The sequence below is a fragment of the Ailuropoda melanoleuca genome, chromosome 11 (assembly GCF_002007445.2).
Source record: "Ailuropoda melanoleuca isolate Jingjing chromosome 11, ASM200744v2, whole genome shotgun sequence".
Taxonomy (NCBI): Eukaryota; Metazoa; Chordata; class Mammalia; order Carnivora; family Ursidae; genus Ailuropoda; species Ailuropoda melanoleuca.
The window spans coordinates 69,482,703-69,499,383 of record NC_048228.1 but is presented as its reverse complement, the minus strand read 5'-3'; the positions used below and the strand labels follow the sequence as shown (position 1 = coordinate 69,499,383).

Here is a 16,681-nt window from a genome sequence, read left to right as displayed (position 1 = left end):
CTGAAGATGAGGAGCCTGCATGTTAGCTGCCACTTTTTGAGGGCCTGCTGTTGTGCTAAGCGCCTTATAAATGTTACTGCCAGTTCTCCGACAACCTTGAAAATGATTGTTGCTAGTTTACAGGTGAGAAAGCCGAGGTTCAGAAAGGTTAAGTAATTTATCCCAGGTCACACATTTAGTCACTAGCGGAATCAGGATGTGATCCCCAGTCTACTCTGCCCTGCCTGTCCTAACACACTGCATTTCAGGTGACATGCTTCCAGCGTCCAATGCAAAAGTATGTATTTATGGTTAGAAAAACGTGTATATACACAGCTAAACATACACACATATATGTGTGTGTATATATGTATATGTAGGTATACTGTAAAATTTGTAGAATGTATAATGTATTTCAGGCAATAAGAACTTGGTCAGCAATAATTGTTAGGTATAGCACTGCTGAATCATTACTTTTGGTGGGAGACCATAATTAAGCTTTTTCTTTTATATGGCTTATACTTTCACCCATATGCCTTAACAGCTTGATGTTAAGCAAATTAATGATGTATATTAGACATTTCTAGAAACCAAAGCCCTTTAGTACATAGTGCTCTAAAAGATACTTTCATTTTAAGGAAGTTACTGATAATAGGTTATAGAAGGTGTTGACTTCTGTGCTGAACCAAAAAAAAAAAAAAAAAGCTTGGATTGAGATAAAGATGGAGAGAACATAAGAGACACAAAACAAGGACAAGTCTAGTGAGGTGAAAAAAAAGAAAAAAAGACTAACTCTAGTCCTCTCCAAAATCAGGAAATGGAGGTGCAGCCTAGGTATGCTCTTGCATCCCCAGCCACACACACATACCTGTAGTATTAAGTAATTGGGATGTCAGACTGTAGTATGTCCACAGGTAGTGTTCTGCCTGCATCTTGTGTGGATATTATAGAAGTTGCTTTGATGTCCCTCTGTTAATGTTTACACCTCTTCATGCCATGTACTCTCTATGTAATTGGAAAACTTAAGAACCTATATCTACTTTCCACTATATAGCCATTGTGAACCAACTATTTTTATTTATAAAATCTTGGGCACACAAAGATTCTAAAAGAATTTTGGTTGGAAATCTAAGATATACAAAAACATGCTTTTAAAAATGAAGCTGATTAAAACTTAAATCTGTTACAGCTCCCAATTCTTGAAGGAAAAAAATTGTTACATAAAACTTCTACTCAGTCACAACTGTGAAAGCACAAAACAAAATTGGACCTTTATTGTGTAAAGATTGTTTTATATTAGATGTAGTACTAATTTGGGAATGGCATTGTTTTCCTCTCCAAATATACAGAATAGGTGCAAAATAAATAAGACGCCAATAAGAACAACATGGAGGCTTCTGGTTTGGACTCAGATCACATCTCTTATAGTTTGAAGTCGTCAGAATTAACAGTCCAGTTGTCATGAAAGGTTTTATTCCAATTTCAGTGACGAAGAACGTTACAGGTACAGAGAGTATGCAGAAAGAGGCTACGAGCGCCACAGAGCAAGTCGAGAGAAAGAAGAACGACACAGAGAAAGACGACACAGAGAGAAAGAGGAAACCAGACACAAGTCATCTCGAAGGTTTGCTCTTTTATACTGAATCCCTCTGAAGCTGAGATAAATTGATTTGACCTCAAAGTAAAAACATTTCCAAATAACTAGTAGACTGTATGTGTTCCTAATTGGAAGATTAAGAATAATGTGTTGAAATAGTTGGTTCCTTATAGGCTCAACAAAGATTTTTAAATCTAACAAGACTGCATTAGTACTCAGACTTCTTACATTATCTTGTTGGGAGAGGGGTTTATTTAGCATATGAACCAGTAATACTAATATTTAAAGAAAAATCAGGGCCCCATAGTCAAATAAATGGTATGCCTATTTTTTGTTTGCCTAAAAATCAGCCCTAGAAAGTATTTTCTGTTTTTAGTGCTTCAGTTTCTAATTTGTAGTTTTTTAGAATTAAAGTCTGTGGGTTCTGAGAAGCTAGGATAATATCAGTGAAGAAGGTGAGACTGTAATGTAGATACTATCTCTATAAAAGTCACATGAAAAACTGGTTACTCCTCAAAATGTGTTTGAGAAAAAGAATGGATTACTTCAAACCCAGTATTGTATTGAGAATTCGCCTAGACACAGTGGGTTGATTTTTGTCACTACGTGTATACTTAAACATTAAGAACAAATTTTTTTTTCTTCAGTAATAGTAGACGTCGCCATGAAAGTGAAGAAGGAGACAGTCACAGGAGACACAAGCACAAAAAATCTAAGAGAAGCAAAGAAGGAAAAGAAGCTGGCAGTGAGCCTGCCCCTGAACAGGAGAGCACCGAAGCTGCACCTGCCGAATAGGCAGGGCTCTGGCCTTTTGTGTATATTAGGGCCAGAAATGTACCATAAATGTTGTTATTTTTCTGGATAATGTTTAAGAAATTTACCTTTAATCTTGTTCTGTTAGTATGAAAAGTTAACTTTTTTCTCAAAATAAAAGAGTGAATTTTTCATGTTAAGTTAAAACTCTTTGTCTTGTAATATTTAAAAAAATAAAAACAGCAATGACTTTATATCCAAGAACGTAATGTGATGAGTCACTCAGCAGGGAATTCTAAAGAGCTATGTACATAGTATCTGATATAGGGCAAGGTTCCACCTTGGCCCTAGTTTTCTTGAGTTAATCAAATACCAGTCTCAAGAGGTTGCACTGCAAAAGGCACCTCTGAGTCTTGAAATTAAAAGTAGTCTTTTGTCACAGTACTGCTGTGGCACTCTGGCTTAGCGTAGCAAAGAACTCATGTACAGTTTTGCTATCACAACTTTTTGATAGGATTTCAGCGTTCTCAATTTGGGTTCATGGGTTCTAGGCAACTTTTGTATCCTAATAATTAGTAAAATCTAAAGGCGTTTGGCTGGTGTCTGTGAAATAACTTACTTGCCCTGAGGGTAGTTTCTGTAGCAGGCACACTGACAAACCCTCATCACTGTGACACAGATTTGAATGGCCTCATGGCTGTCTGCAAGCAGGGGTCAAGCTAACCGGTTTGGCTTTCTTGATGGCTTTTTCCAAAGCTCATAGGTTGAGCAGCATGTGGAGTTTTGATACCATTACTAGCTAATTGTGAATTAAAAGACAAGAGCTTTAGATTCAGTCATTTCCTGGTAAATCTAAGAATACAAGTTTGTGAGCATTTTTAGGGATAAGCCTTAGGATGTATTTGGCGGTGATGGTAACAACACGGTGTTGAAAGAATTACTAGGATCCTTTAAATAGTGATAATAGAAATGAATTTAATATCACATACTAAAAGGCAACTATAATTTGAAAAATATTTCTCATTTGATGAACATTTTTCAGCCGTGCACTTTTAAAATCTGGCTGTAAATTGTTTTTTTAAATGCCCATAATACACCCTTTACAGACCTCTGCTTATACCAAATTTTTAATTGTAGGACTTGAATTAAGTGGGGCATACAAATGATCTCAGCCGTTTAAGAGCTTTTTAATGAATAGAAAAATATAAACTTAAAGTTGTGGAGTAATGAGAAATCCTCCACACTGAATAAAAACTATTAGGATTTATGTTTTGAGAATTATGTTTTCTGAGGTGTAATTGGCTTTCAATAGATCATGCTTTTCCTGACAGTTCACATTTTTACAGTGTATATCCTTTAAATAAAAAAATTGACAAGATAAATACATTGTTTCAACATAGCTTATCTGTAGTTTTCTGTTTTCCTATGATCCTATAAAAAAGTGCCAGGCCAAGAAACAATAGTAAGAGTAATCTTTCCTTTAAGTTCTTTCAGCATCCTTGCCAAGCAAGCGTGTATCATTCCTGATGTACTTCTACCATTGACAGCCAGAAGAATATCACCACATCTAAAAAAACATAAAACAACACATGATTAACATTTTGGCCAATAGCTGAAGTCAATGCAAGTGTATTTGGTGGTCCTAGTTTTTGCTCCGTCAATTTTAATTACATAAAATTCTAATTAATACCTAATATTAAGGCTCCCCCTGCCCCCACTTAAATTCTGCAAACTCTCTAGTCGGCTTCTGTTAGAAGGGACGCTAAAAGCATAAGAAGTTGCTGTACGGGACCAAGGAATTCTTAGAAATTGAATGCTATGTAAATATTTTTCTTGCCAATAAAACAAGGAATATAGTACATGCGTTATTTCTAATGGGGCCAAGCCTTTGCATATATAAAACAATATTGGTAATAAGTAGTCATTATTACCTAATTCTTCCATCATTGTATGCTGGTGTTCCTTCAACAATGGACTTAATAAAAAAAGGTTTGTTCCCATTATATTCTTCGTAACCTCCTACAATGCAGAAGCCCAGACTTCCAGCTGTGTTTCTTCGTAATATAACATCTTTACAGTTATACAGATACCTGAAATAGAATGTGTAAGCAGTAAATCTGCACAGTTAGGTTGAACTCTTAATTATTATGATTCATCTCCCATTCCCTTTATTGACATTTTTTCAGGCTAAATAGCGTTGGATGGGTTTCACTCAAAATTGTCACAGCCCAGTGACCTTTGTGCTTTTAGCGGTTTTTTCTAGTTGAATTGTTTTCCACTGCTATACACCCTTTAAAAAATACTATTATGTTCTTTTTATATTAAACAGATTGGATAGACCTAAATCCTTACTGATGAACCAAATTCAAGCATACTTAGCAATATCCAATTTTTATTTAGTTGTGAATATAATTTTAATGAAGGCAAAAACCCTTTAAATGAGTAATCTCAGTGGAAAAAAAAAAACAAACCTAACCCTAATAATGAATACATTTGCCAAAGTTTAGACTTTTGAAAAATACCATTTTAAATGTAGTTCCACATGTTTGGTAGGTTATAGAGAAGCATGCAGGAATACAGTGAATGGAAATTGAGGTACAATGAAAGATTCTGAGAATGATTCGTAATGGAGAAAAAGAATAGTAAACTGAATAGGAAAATACAGAAGGAATGGGAGGAGAGGCCACAGGTCTTCTGTGAGTAGAATCCTCACCTAAAATAGAAGATTAGATAGAAGAAATTCTTAATATTCAGTGGCAGCTGGAGCAGGTAACGTAAGGTGCGGGCCAAGTGTAAGCTGTGTTACAGTTGTCACAGTGTTGTCAGGAACTGGATTGGACTAAAATCCCCCAGTACAGGAACTGGTTTGAAAGAAAATGAGCATTTTCATATTGGTAAAAATCAAAATAATGATTGTTCTGTTTATAAGCGGTACCTTAAAATATTAACTGCTTTTTGAAAAACCAATAAAACGTCTCTTGTGAAAGGTTTTGTTAAGTGATGAAGTTGGTGGTTACATTTCTTACCAGACTCGCTAATCCGTGTAATGTGACTTTCCATAGTGTTGCCGATTTCAACTTGAAATAAGCTTTGGCTTTGTTTGGGGGGTAACTTTCGAATGTAGGGGTAAAATTTAGTTCGTTTTCTATCTGTTGTCACATAATTTACAATAATCTCTTCCACTGATAGCTAAAAAATGATTTTCATTAAATAAAACAACTATATTTTGATTGTAACATTCATCATCTGTATTTCACAGACTTGATATCAATAGTGAATTCCTCTTGTAGGAGCTGTGGTAGGTCAGATAGCACATTTACGTAATGGCTCATTCACTGTTCATATGCAAAGCAGGTAATTGGCAGTTCTCCAAATACCAGAGCATTACATTCCTTCCTGTGCCGAAAATTTGAGGGAAAGTACAGGAAGAATCCGGTGATTCTTACCCAAGGTCATGAGCAAATAGCTATCTTAACACTTCCCAGCTATGATTCCTTAAAACATTTCAACAGGTACATAGAGCAATACTTGAAACAAGTATTCTTACTCCTTTGACCACTGGGTTTTTTTCATTAAGTTATCACCTTGGACCTTACATTGATTCTTATTATTTCATGTGGACAAGCTGTAAATCTCAGCATCTAAAATTTATGTTCTAGTATAAAGTTTTCAACATAACGTTAAGTCACAAATTGTGTCTATTTTCCTAGATTCTTGTTTTGATATTGGGGAGAAAGCGTCTACTCGGATCATCTTTCAGCAGATGTTTACTGAGTGTACCCTACTCTAGGCGCTTGGGAGATCAGTGAACAGAACGGACAAAAACCCTGTCCTCTGTGCCAGGCATTCGAGGAGATGCCGGTGTGACTAGTAGACTTTTCACTAAGCACTTTCCCTCCTCTGTGTGGAGTATTTCAGCTTCATTGTAGCAGCAAGATCTCAGGATGTTAAACCCTTTCAAAGTCAGTTGGAACCGATGAGTACTGGGCATTTGTTTCTCAAGCTGAATTACTTCACTCCCCATTGGGAAATGTGGAACCTGGCCTTGATCAATGATGTTGAGGATTTACCGTTGAAATATTAAGTGACTGTAAATTCTAAATGTGAGCTTTTTTCCTATTCTGAACTCATTCTCTAAATTTAGGCCTCATTGAAGAAGAGTTGGCATTGTTTAAAGAATAGCAAGGAGTTTAGTAATTTTTCCCAATGAGAAAATTCTGGTTACTTCAAAAGATCAACTCCATGTTAGGGACTATGGTGAAGCCTTGGGTTGCTCAAGAAGCTGTATATTTTTGTTTCACTGGCTGTCTTCTCAGTCTCCTTTAAAGGTCTCCCTTTTCTCAGAGGACCTCAAAACTTCACTGATCCTCTATACTACCAAAGTGTGGTTCTCGAAGTATGTGCCTTTCAGGGAGTTTAGAGGCCAAAAAATACTTTTATCAGAATAGTGAGACTATTTGCCTTTAAAAAAAAATCATTTTCTAATAAGCATTTAAGCTCAGAGGACACATGATAGGTGATCTGACTGAATTCAGAAGTAGATGTGAGAGTCCAGTTATTTTTTGTTCAAGCCAAACATTAAAGAGGTTTGTAAAAAAAAAAAAAAAAATGTTGCCAGTCTTTTCACTAATTCACTCCAACATCTTTTCTGGGTTCCCAAAGCACACTCTGCCTGCACAATAGTAATACATATTAACTCATTTCTCCTCTATTGTACTAGTCCAGATGACAGCATGTTTTGAAAGACTTCCAGATGTGGAATTTGGGCCTGAAAGTCAACAGAAAATAAAGCAGAAGGTCTTCAGTGATTTCTGCATCCCCCTTCAGCTGAATCTGATCATTGGGAGAGTGTAGATAGCATCTGGAGCTGCTGCCCCAGTCACTCCTGGCCCACAAGGCACCACTGGTAAGGGTGAGATGTGTATGCATTGCCCTGCATCACCCGCTTTCACTATCGGACACCCACTGGTTCGGAACAGGCAACTGCCGGGTCAGTGTATGAACATTCTCTTCTTCGTGATTATTCATTCTGTGTGTTGGACTGTACCTGAGGGCATGATTACAATGTCCTAGAAAAGGATTGCCTGTTTCTAGACCTGCTGGCATATCATTTTTCTTCATTGGTAGAGAATCTTAGGTAACTGTCTGGATCATACTTGAGGGCAAATAGGTGTCCTCAAAATCTGTGAAATTGTAAGGGGAAAATGGTTTTGAGTAAATGTATAACGTGGAGGGAAATGCCCTTGTGAATTTTTTAAAAAAATATCTATTTTCAGGGGCGCCTGGGTGGCACAGCGGTTAAGCGTCTGCCTTCGGCTCAGGGCGTGATCCCGGCGTTACGGGATCGACCCACATTAGGCTCCTCTGCTATGAGCCTGCTTCTTCCTCTCCCACTCCCCCTGCTTGTGTTCCCTCTCTCGCTGGCTGTCTCTATCTCTGTCAAATAAATAAATAAAATCTTAAAAAAAAAAATCTATTTTCAGCTTCAGTCTGTAGCAGTTCAGACAAATAACTTGCTGAGGTTGACAAATGGCCTGAAATTCTTAGGGCATCAATCATGCCAAATGACTTGAGACATTTAAGCCAATGGTATTGCATCAATTGGGGAGAAGCTGGGGTCTTTGAAGCTCTCTGCAGTAAAGATTAGAGATGTGAGGAGATACCCCATCCATAAAAATTGTAGCAGTGTTGTGACTAGGGGCTCGTATCCTGAAACTAGCTGAGAGCCTGATAAAGGAATATAATGGAGTATTAAAGACATCTGAAAAATGCCAGGATGGACAGACTTCTAGTTTCAAAATGCCAGAGTGAAGATTATGTTTCCCTTCTGTTTTTTGTTTTTTTTAAAGATTTTATTTACTTATTTGACAGAGAGAGACAGCCAGCGAGAGAGGGAACACAAGCAGGGGGAGTGGGAGAGGAAGAAGCGGGCTCATAGCGGAGGAGCCTGATGTGGGGCTCAATCCCAGAACGCCGGGATCACGCCCTGAGCCGAAGGCAGACGCTTAATGACTGAGCCACCCAGGCACCCCTCCCCTTCTGCTTTTAAACATTACTATAACGGCAACTAGGAGACTTGGAAACAGAAATGCAAACTCCAGCTGAAATAAAACTGGGTCACTACAGATGAGGGAGAACTAACTGCCGAAGGCAGTGAAAGAGGGGGAACATGAAGAGAGGATGCCCGCAGCTGGGGCCGACTCTGACAGGCAAAACACCCCTCCACAGCAGAACACCAGAAACAGGCAGGCTGGCTGCTTGCAGAGCTTCCCGGAGCCCAGACTGACAGAGAGGAGGGGCACGTGGGAGGCCATGAGAAAACAGATCGATAACCCGAACGTCCAGGGAGTAGTCTGGGTGGAAGGGAGAGACACAGGCTGCTGCTCTTGGTTTGAGAGAAGTGAAGCAACACAGCCCGGTGTCATCAAAAGTCTCTTCTACCACTTGGAAGGTGGCCCTGGTTCCTTCCCCTCATGAACCTCCAGCCCAGAGCTGCTCCAGGAAAAATTTACCTAACTCAAGGATTAAAAAAGCATTAGCATGCAGACACACAGGACAACAGAAAAGAGGGAAAGTAACAGTAAAAACAGTAACACAAAAACCAGTCACCAGAAAAATGCTGCCACAGAAACGAAACGCTACTATAGAAAATGAAATTTGTAACCAACCACATTACTGTGAATTTAAAATATTCCTGAAACAATCCCTCTATAAACGAGATCCACGCAGAGACATAAGATTTCCAGGAAGACGTGAGACGAGAGAAGAAATGAGCTGATAGAGGAAAGACATGGAAGGGAAGAATAAAACCACCACCAAAATGAAAGTAGAAGCTGGAAAGGATAAGCTATAGTAAGGAATATGACGGGCAGAGCATAAGAAGCAAAGGAAACACCAGGAAATGGACACAGTTGAAAGGATTCAAATGAAAATGCAAGATGTGAAGCATAAAAGATAAATACATATCTGGATTCCCTAGAAGAACCCCCCAAAAAACAGTTATTTTGAATATCAGGTGGAAAGGACAGGCCACGCACACAGAAGAAGAGATGAGGTGGGCCTCCCGCTTGCCCACACTCAATGCTTGCTAACGGTGATGCGAAGCCTACCCAGTCCAGAAGAGTGTGATCCGATAATTTTCTATCCAGGCAGCCTGTCCCCTAGCCAGGCAGATGCTCTGTGGTTTCTGTAACCAGCTCTGTGGCGAGCGGACAGCACACTAGTGCAACGGCTACAAGTGTTCGCTGCTCATAGGAACTCGTTCAATAATTACGGGACTCGTGTACAACAGAATTCTAGCAGCCATAGAAGAGAACGACACAGCTGGGTATGTACTCGTGCGAAATGACACCCAAAGTATATTCTTAAGATTAAAAAAAAAAAATCATGGTACACAACAGTGTGTGTGCTACCACTGTGTGTGTTTGTGTACATAGATACCTAGACCAGGGGCCAGCAAACTGCAGCCCAGTCCATCGCCCGTCTTGGTGACCCAACAGCCAAGCCTGTTCACGTGGATACTGTCAATGGCCACATTCATGCTACAGCAGCAGAACTGAGTCTCTGCAACACAGAGTGTGACGCTCAAACCCTCAACGCTGGTCCTTTACAGAAAAAGTTTGCCACCCCAACATAGACCTTCCCTGCAAAAATGCTTGAGGAATTGGTAACAGTGATCGCCTCTGTTGAGTGGTTCTGGGAGGATAGATCTGAGGGCACCCCTCTCCCCGGTGGTGCCTCGGGATTCTACTGGGATTATATTACTGCGAGGAGACGAGGGGCCGAAGGAAACTGAACACTGGTGTTGTCAGGGTGACTGAAGACCAGTGTTGTCTGTGCTGGCATCATTTCACACTTCCTGTCTACTGCTTTCAGAGGAAATGAACTCAATCCAGACTATCCTTCTGGCAAGAGCAGAGAATTGCTGCCGAAGGCCAAGTGACAAAAAGTGGAGGGAGAGAAAGCCATTCACGTGGTTGTATTTGGAGTAAAAAGCATCTCATATTTGTCCTGTCTTACACGAATGCACAGTGAGGAACTCTGAATACATGAAGAATAGCTTTCAAGCGCACATGTGCACACACACACACGCACACAAATATGACCTACTTTCATAGATTTCAGTTTCAGAAAGATTTTTTAAAAAAATTTTAAAGTAGCACTCTTCTTCCACTCAGTCTTGGTTCTAAAATGCTTGAAGGTTTTCAAACAGCCTCAATGCTTAAGTTTCAACTGTTTAAGAATACACTTATTTTAAAAATAATTTAGCAACTAGGAAAGGCTCAAAAAGGAATCTAGGTCAGTGTATTCGAGACAGGGATGTTTTTTAAAACCTCATTTAAAAAAAACCAGACCATCCTTTCTCCACCCTCAAGAAAAATGCACTAAAACCAAACATCCTACTTTCATTCATTTAATCCTACGGCACTTCATCTTCAGTGACTCCAATATTTAACAAGAAATCATGCATTTGGAATTTGTAAGGCAATCCTTTGAAGGCCAAGAATTTATGCTCTGATGCAGGTGTGCAAACCCCAACTTATCTGTCCTTTGAATATTTAATTTCTGTATATAACCATTTAGTAAGTCTTCCCTCAAAAATTTTCCTGAAGTGTCTGAGACAATTTAATGACTTCACCATAAAGCTCTAGTTACATCTCACTAAAATGACAACCCAGCTGCTTCCTAAACTTTTATACAAGAACTTTACGAGAGAAGGACCTAGGAGAGAGAGTCTGAGACATACCCTCAAACAGCACATGCTCAAACATCTGGGTACAGGCAAAACGTTCTTCTGCTTTATGTTCAGCCAGGGCCCCATACACGCCAAAGAGGTAAAGCCAACGAAGGGTTTTACCTTCATGCAAGTTCTGAGGATTGCCACTATCAAGCTAGGGAAAGGTAATCCTTCCCCTGACTCCAGGGTGGGTTCCAGAAGGCTGGAGTTTAGCCTTCTCTCCCTGTCGCCCAAGCTCTCTGCTGAACGAGCAACCGACACAACCATACAGGGCAGTTCCTAGATTCTCAACATGAGTGTATAGCAATGTTTCCACCGCCAGGCTTTCCCCTGGGCTTACTGCATGCATTTTCAGTAACAGAAGACAGGATTATTTCAAACAGTCTTGCAATCAAACTGGGGCTCATGAAGATGTTAGTGCCATGAATCAGCCCAAGAGAGTAACTGTTTTCTTCCCATACCTCTCCAAGGATGTCACGTTGGAACTCACCGTGGTAATTCCAGCCACATGACCCAGGAGGGGGACCAGTCTCCAGCCGGGGCCGTGTTGTGGTTGGAGTCCAGGGCTGCTGGGCTGCTGCAGGCTTCCTGGGGCTCATGTTCTTTGACTTCCAAAGCTTTGAGAACCACCAAGGAGGATGTGCTTTTCAATAATGCAACTGCCTCACTCCGGCTGACTTCTGTTAGTTCGATCCCATTCACATTTAACAAAATGTCACCTAATGGCCAGAGAAGCAGAAGCTGTCCTTAGTAAGAGCGCAGACAGGGACTTCTGTAGAAGTGCCAAGAGGCAGGGACTGAGTGGGATGCGGGGAGGTGAGCAGGGTGAGGGAGCATGTCATTCGCCTCCTCCGTTGACATGGAGTGGAGCTCTTGAACAGCAAATGGTTAGTGTGTGCACGTTTCCAGGCATTGGTAAGTTATGTTTGGGGGTTTCTAAAGCATACCCATTACTGTTTGGCTCTTGCCTTTAAAAAAAAAAAAAGGAAAGAAAGGTAAATTAGTCTTACTATTTAATCAAAGAAAACCTACTTCTTCATGCCTGTTTCTTGTTTTTAGCACAAAGGGAGAGCATTTGGCAAAAGCTCCAAGTGCTTGCAGGGAGCCTGGTGTGTGGTAGTCACCCAATAAATACGGATTGCATGAGTGAATCAGAGACTACCCCTGAAAGGGTCTGGCAGAGGAGTCTATAGCAGTTGAGAAAGAGGAGTTGAAACTACACTCTTGACGAGGAGAAAAAGGAGTTACCATTGTGGTTCACTGCAAAGGTGATATACTTCCTGTTGGGTAAGCACCTGCCATGTGCAAGGCCATTTCCATACGCAATATTGCACAATGCCCTGCTCACATTCTCTTGCTGACAAGTCACTTCTTGGTGAACCTCATCAATCTCCAAGCAGGTGCTTGGGTGAAAAGGAAGGGCAAGACAAACCAAAATATATGCTCTCCTACCTCCAATTTCTATTCTTTAACTCTCTCCTCATCTTCTGCCTCCTTTGAATATCATCTTTTTCACACAGAATAACCGTGGCAAGAGTAAAAAGATAGGAAGAGAGAGATGGGAAAGGCTTGGAGTCCTGCCTGACCCCAAAAGAGGCACCGTTAGGTTGGCCAAAGAAATCCCTTCCCATCCCACCACCCTGCGGCTCAGGCCAAGCAACTGTACTTCAGAAACTTCACAGTTAAACCCGAATCTGAGTCCTTCAACGACACAGTTGCTCAACCATCTGAGCTACCCCTATGCGGAAATTGACAATATTAAGGATACATAGGTGACACCCCCTTCCCTCATTCAACGTCGCCCAGGACACGTAAGATTAGTGAAACATTTTTACCAGTGGGAAAGAACCTAGCATGGTACTTTCACTTAATATTCATTGACTCAAATCTATGAAAGTATTTCTCCCACCCAACCCATAAAATAGAACAATTCACGAATAGGTTCATCACGGCATCAACCCAGCAAAGAATCACCTAGAAAGAATGGAACCAAATTATGCTGTTTAGTTGAGGCCACTTGCTCATAACTGCAGAAGTTCCCATTACTTCTTGGCATATTTTGCAGGTATTTGCAAGCCATATGGCCCACATCAACCCACACAAACCAAGAGGGGTGGAACCCAGTCCAGCAGCTCTACTCAAACCAATCATGGTCAATGGGGAACAGAGGTCCTGGGCAGCTCAGCATCTCACTCTCTAATTCTGGAGGCAGTGACCTATCCCAGCAAGCTGCTAACTCATTGTAACACCCCACTGCCCCAGTACCTTGAGTGTCTTTTTACCTGTTTTTATTCTTCCATCTCTACTTATGACTCCTCCCGGCTCAACATTGATGACGTAGACAGGCAAATCCCATTCCCCGTGGGACGCTCCGCCTGCAAGGGTCATGCCGAGAGATTCGCTGGGGTCTTTTTGGACACTTACCATCTTCTCATGGCAAGTGACCACAGGATGCAGGGGCTAAAGGCACAGACAGAAAAACAAATATAACCCATCTGCTCGCAAGAGGGTTTGCATTTCCTACATACGAAAACTACCCAAGTTGGATAAATACAGGACGGTAGTCCTTGGTCTCGCAGAGAAAGACACATGCAGAGAGAATGCTGGCTTTGTCTCCCACCCTCCGCAGAGCTGCATCACCTCAAATTCTGCAGGCTGATTCAGAGAGAGTTTACATTTCCAATGGGAATGCACAAAATGGAAGAGGAACAGGTTGGAGGCCACTGGAGAAATAGTAAGCACACAAAGTGAACTGCACCCAAAATTTTTCAAGTGACTCATTTATTTCTGATAGTATTTCATAAAACTCTTCTCATTCATGAGTATCAGGAATCTTTTTCTAAGTTAAAAAAAAAGTAACGATATTTTAATTACACAGTCTCCGTTTAATTTAGGTAGGGACTCAATTATAGAACTCCTTAAGGAAAAATAATGGATTTCATAGATATTCCACTCTAAAAACTCTCTACTAACTAGGTTCTCACCAATTAGCATCTTTAGCATTTCTAAATAATATGCAGTTCTACTTTAATTTTATTATGTAAAAATAGAGTATGCACATTGTATAGCATACACTGAGGACCAACTTTTGAAAAGCAAATTAAGAGAACTGTGATTTTGGTCCAGCAACTAGTCATACTAAAAACATTCAAAGCTACATGCAGTGTTATCCTGAAGCAATAAGACAGTCAAGGGCACTGTTTATAAATGAATACATATCAACATATAATTTTCTGAAAATGTATTCTCCCTGCTTGTGCAATGACCTAGGGGTGTAAGTGGGAATGTGCACTGCAAATAAATATTTATAATATTTGATCAGACCTCAGAGAAGTCTATAGCTCAAAACAGAGCTTACAGTTGTATCTAAAGAAAGAAAATTTAAAAATACATCTGGTAAAAAACAAAAACAAAAAAAAACAAAAACCAGGGTACAAAAGAAAGTGTAAGTATACTATCTTTTGTTTAAAAAGGGGGAGGAGAATTTGTATTAATATTTGCATTTTCATGAAGACACTCTGGAAACAAGAAAGTGGCTTTATGGGCATGGAGGTGGGAACCGGAGAGATCAGGCATGATAATTAAACTTCTGTAAGTAAAGTTGATGGTTAACATCATATGGAACTATCGCCTGCACGCACAAGAGTCCATTTTTAACACTTCATTATGAAGATAAGCCTAGGCTTTTTGTGCATTTATATCTCATGATTTTCTATGGTATAAAATTACCCATGCCTGTTTTAATAGCCTTACTGTATCCAGTAATAACCTGTTACTATATCCCTAGCACTGAACATAGCATTTAGCACATTAAAGATGGTAACAATGTTTGTCAAATAAATGAATGGTTAAATTACAAGTTGCCACAAACTGTTTTTGGTAGTAACAGAATACTAAATCAGGAACTGCTAATGATTATGGCAAGGTATGTGTTACAATTAGTACTTGTAAGGTCTCGGTCTCTATAAACCCCGGAACCTTGAAGACACTAGTTATCAGAAGTAAGTTATAAAACTGAAATGAGATCTTCTTCAGGGCAAAGTTTCAAAATAAGACAAATAAGTAAGAGTACGAACACAGTGGTCCTAGCTCTCCAAGTAGTTCTGGAGGTGCTCTCCGGATCATTCTTAGTCCATGACTTTCCTCTTCCACAAAGCAGTTAGTGCAGGAAGTCTCTGACTTGAGTCAGAGACATCTCTCAGAAGGGCCCTACTTGGAGATGCAGGCAGTTCTGAAAATGCCCCCAACTCGTGGCAAAGTTCTAACCCTAGAGACTCCTGCTGGCTGTTGCGTTGCTTCAGCTCATTCCTGGGGACATTCATAAAGCATTTACTCCTGGTCCTCACAAAGAAGGGTTTTCCTCCGTTATTTCCACATGGAAGCCAGGGATTTTATAAGGGTAGCCAACCAATCTCCCAGGTGATGTCTAAAACACAGTATGGAATGCTTGGGAAAACAAGGACATCTTTTCACATTAAAAAATACTTGTGTACACACACACACGCGCGCGCGCGCACACACTCTATTGCATTCTTGAGCAGCTGCCTAGTACTTCATTGTGTGGATATGTCATATCCCCCCACTGATGACCATTTTGGTTGTTTATAAGTCTCTTGCAAAATTAAACAGAGTCACTGTGAACATCCTTAGACACATATCTTGTGCACTTGTGTAAATATTTCTTTGGGCTAATGTCCTACAAGTACAACTGATTAATCAAAGAGCCTGGGCATTTTACATTTTGATACATATGAAACAGTTTGATCACCTATAATCTCGCCAATACACTGTGAACATGCCGATTTACCGCAATTCTTGGGTTTTATCAATGTTCACAATATTTGCCCGGAGGAAAAGAAGATTCCAATAACGTAATGGCCTTTCTAGGTAGTAAGTTTAAACACATTTTATTGTTATTTGGATTTCTACTAGTAATATCATTTGAGATCTTGTAATAACGTCATCAAAGCTCCCCTGACCTCATTTTATGAAGTGGGGAAGAATGCCCATGTAGGCACACCTGTGACTGAAGAAACGCCTTTGATCTGAGAATACTTCTTTAAAAAAATGTGTCACTAAATTCATTTGAAAGTAGCAAAATTGCATAGCTTATGAAATATTCCACAAATGGCTTCTCACCTGCCAGACCAGTTAACAGAAATTAGTGGGGCCCTAATTATTTTGTTGTGAATAAATATTCCTTGAATAATGTACAGATTGGCCAGATACTCTTTGAGGCAAGAGAAAGAAATAGTATTTGTTATTTACTTAAATGTGTCCAGGCAGAAAAACTGAGACTCAACATTAAAATGAATCTGATCAATGAAGCACAGCTGGCCGGGGTGGGGGGTAGGATTGGCAACTGAAACCCCAGATATCTGATTCTCCCCACCACACTACTCTGCTCTCAGAGGTCATGTTTTAACACGTGATAAAAATTAACCTATCAATTTTTAGAGAACTGTCAGAAAAAGCACATGAAAGAATCAGTTACCCAATTTTTCCAGGAACAGTTTATCTCATTGACTAAAGAACTCAGCTCAAACCCAATTATGCCAAATAAAATACATGACAAATAAGATTCGGACACTGAAACCTATGTTCTCCTGGCTGCA

General features: G+C 40.0%; 2 protein-coding genes across 31 annotated transcripts in view; one reads left to right on the top strand and one right to left on the bottom strand.

Annotated features, from left to right (window-relative positions):
* FIP1L1 (factor interacting with PAPOLA and CPSF1) overlaps positions 1–2,583 on the top strand; it is a 75,578-nt gene extending 72,995 nt beyond the window's left edge. For all 26 annotated transcript variants that reach the window (XM_034671804.1, XM_034671800.1, XM_011225234.3 and 23 more), the window contains 2 exons: positions 1,466–1,603; positions 2,224–2,583. In XM_034671804.1, coding sequence (XP_034527695.1) covers positions 1,466–1,603; positions 2,224–2,371 — 286 coding nt within the window. In that variant the 3' untranslated portion in view covers positions 2,372–2,583. The remainder of the gene's footprint in view (positions 1–1,465; positions 1,604–2,223) is intronic.
* A 1,017-nt stretch (positions 2,584–3,600) lies between these two features.
* LNX1 (ligand of numb-protein X 1) overlaps positions 3,601–16,681 on the bottom strand; it is a 383,575-nt gene continuing 370,494 nt past the window's right edge. For 4 of the 5 annotated variants that reach the window (XM_034671796.1, XM_034671797.1, XM_034671799.1 and 1 more), the window contains 4 exons: positions 13,349–13,526; positions 11,557–11,785; positions 4,261–4,419; positions 3,601–3,896 (listed from right to left, as the gene is read on the bottom strand). In XM_034671796.1, coding sequence (XP_034527687.1) covers positions 3,761–3,896; positions 4,261–4,419; positions 11,557–11,785; positions 13,349–13,526 — 702 coding nt within the window. In that variant the 3' untranslated portion in view covers positions 3,601–3,760. The remainder of the gene's footprint in view (positions 3,897–4,260; positions 4,420–11,556; positions 11,786–13,348; positions 13,527–16,681) is intronic. The other variant, XM_002919401.4, reaches the window with a different exon arrangement.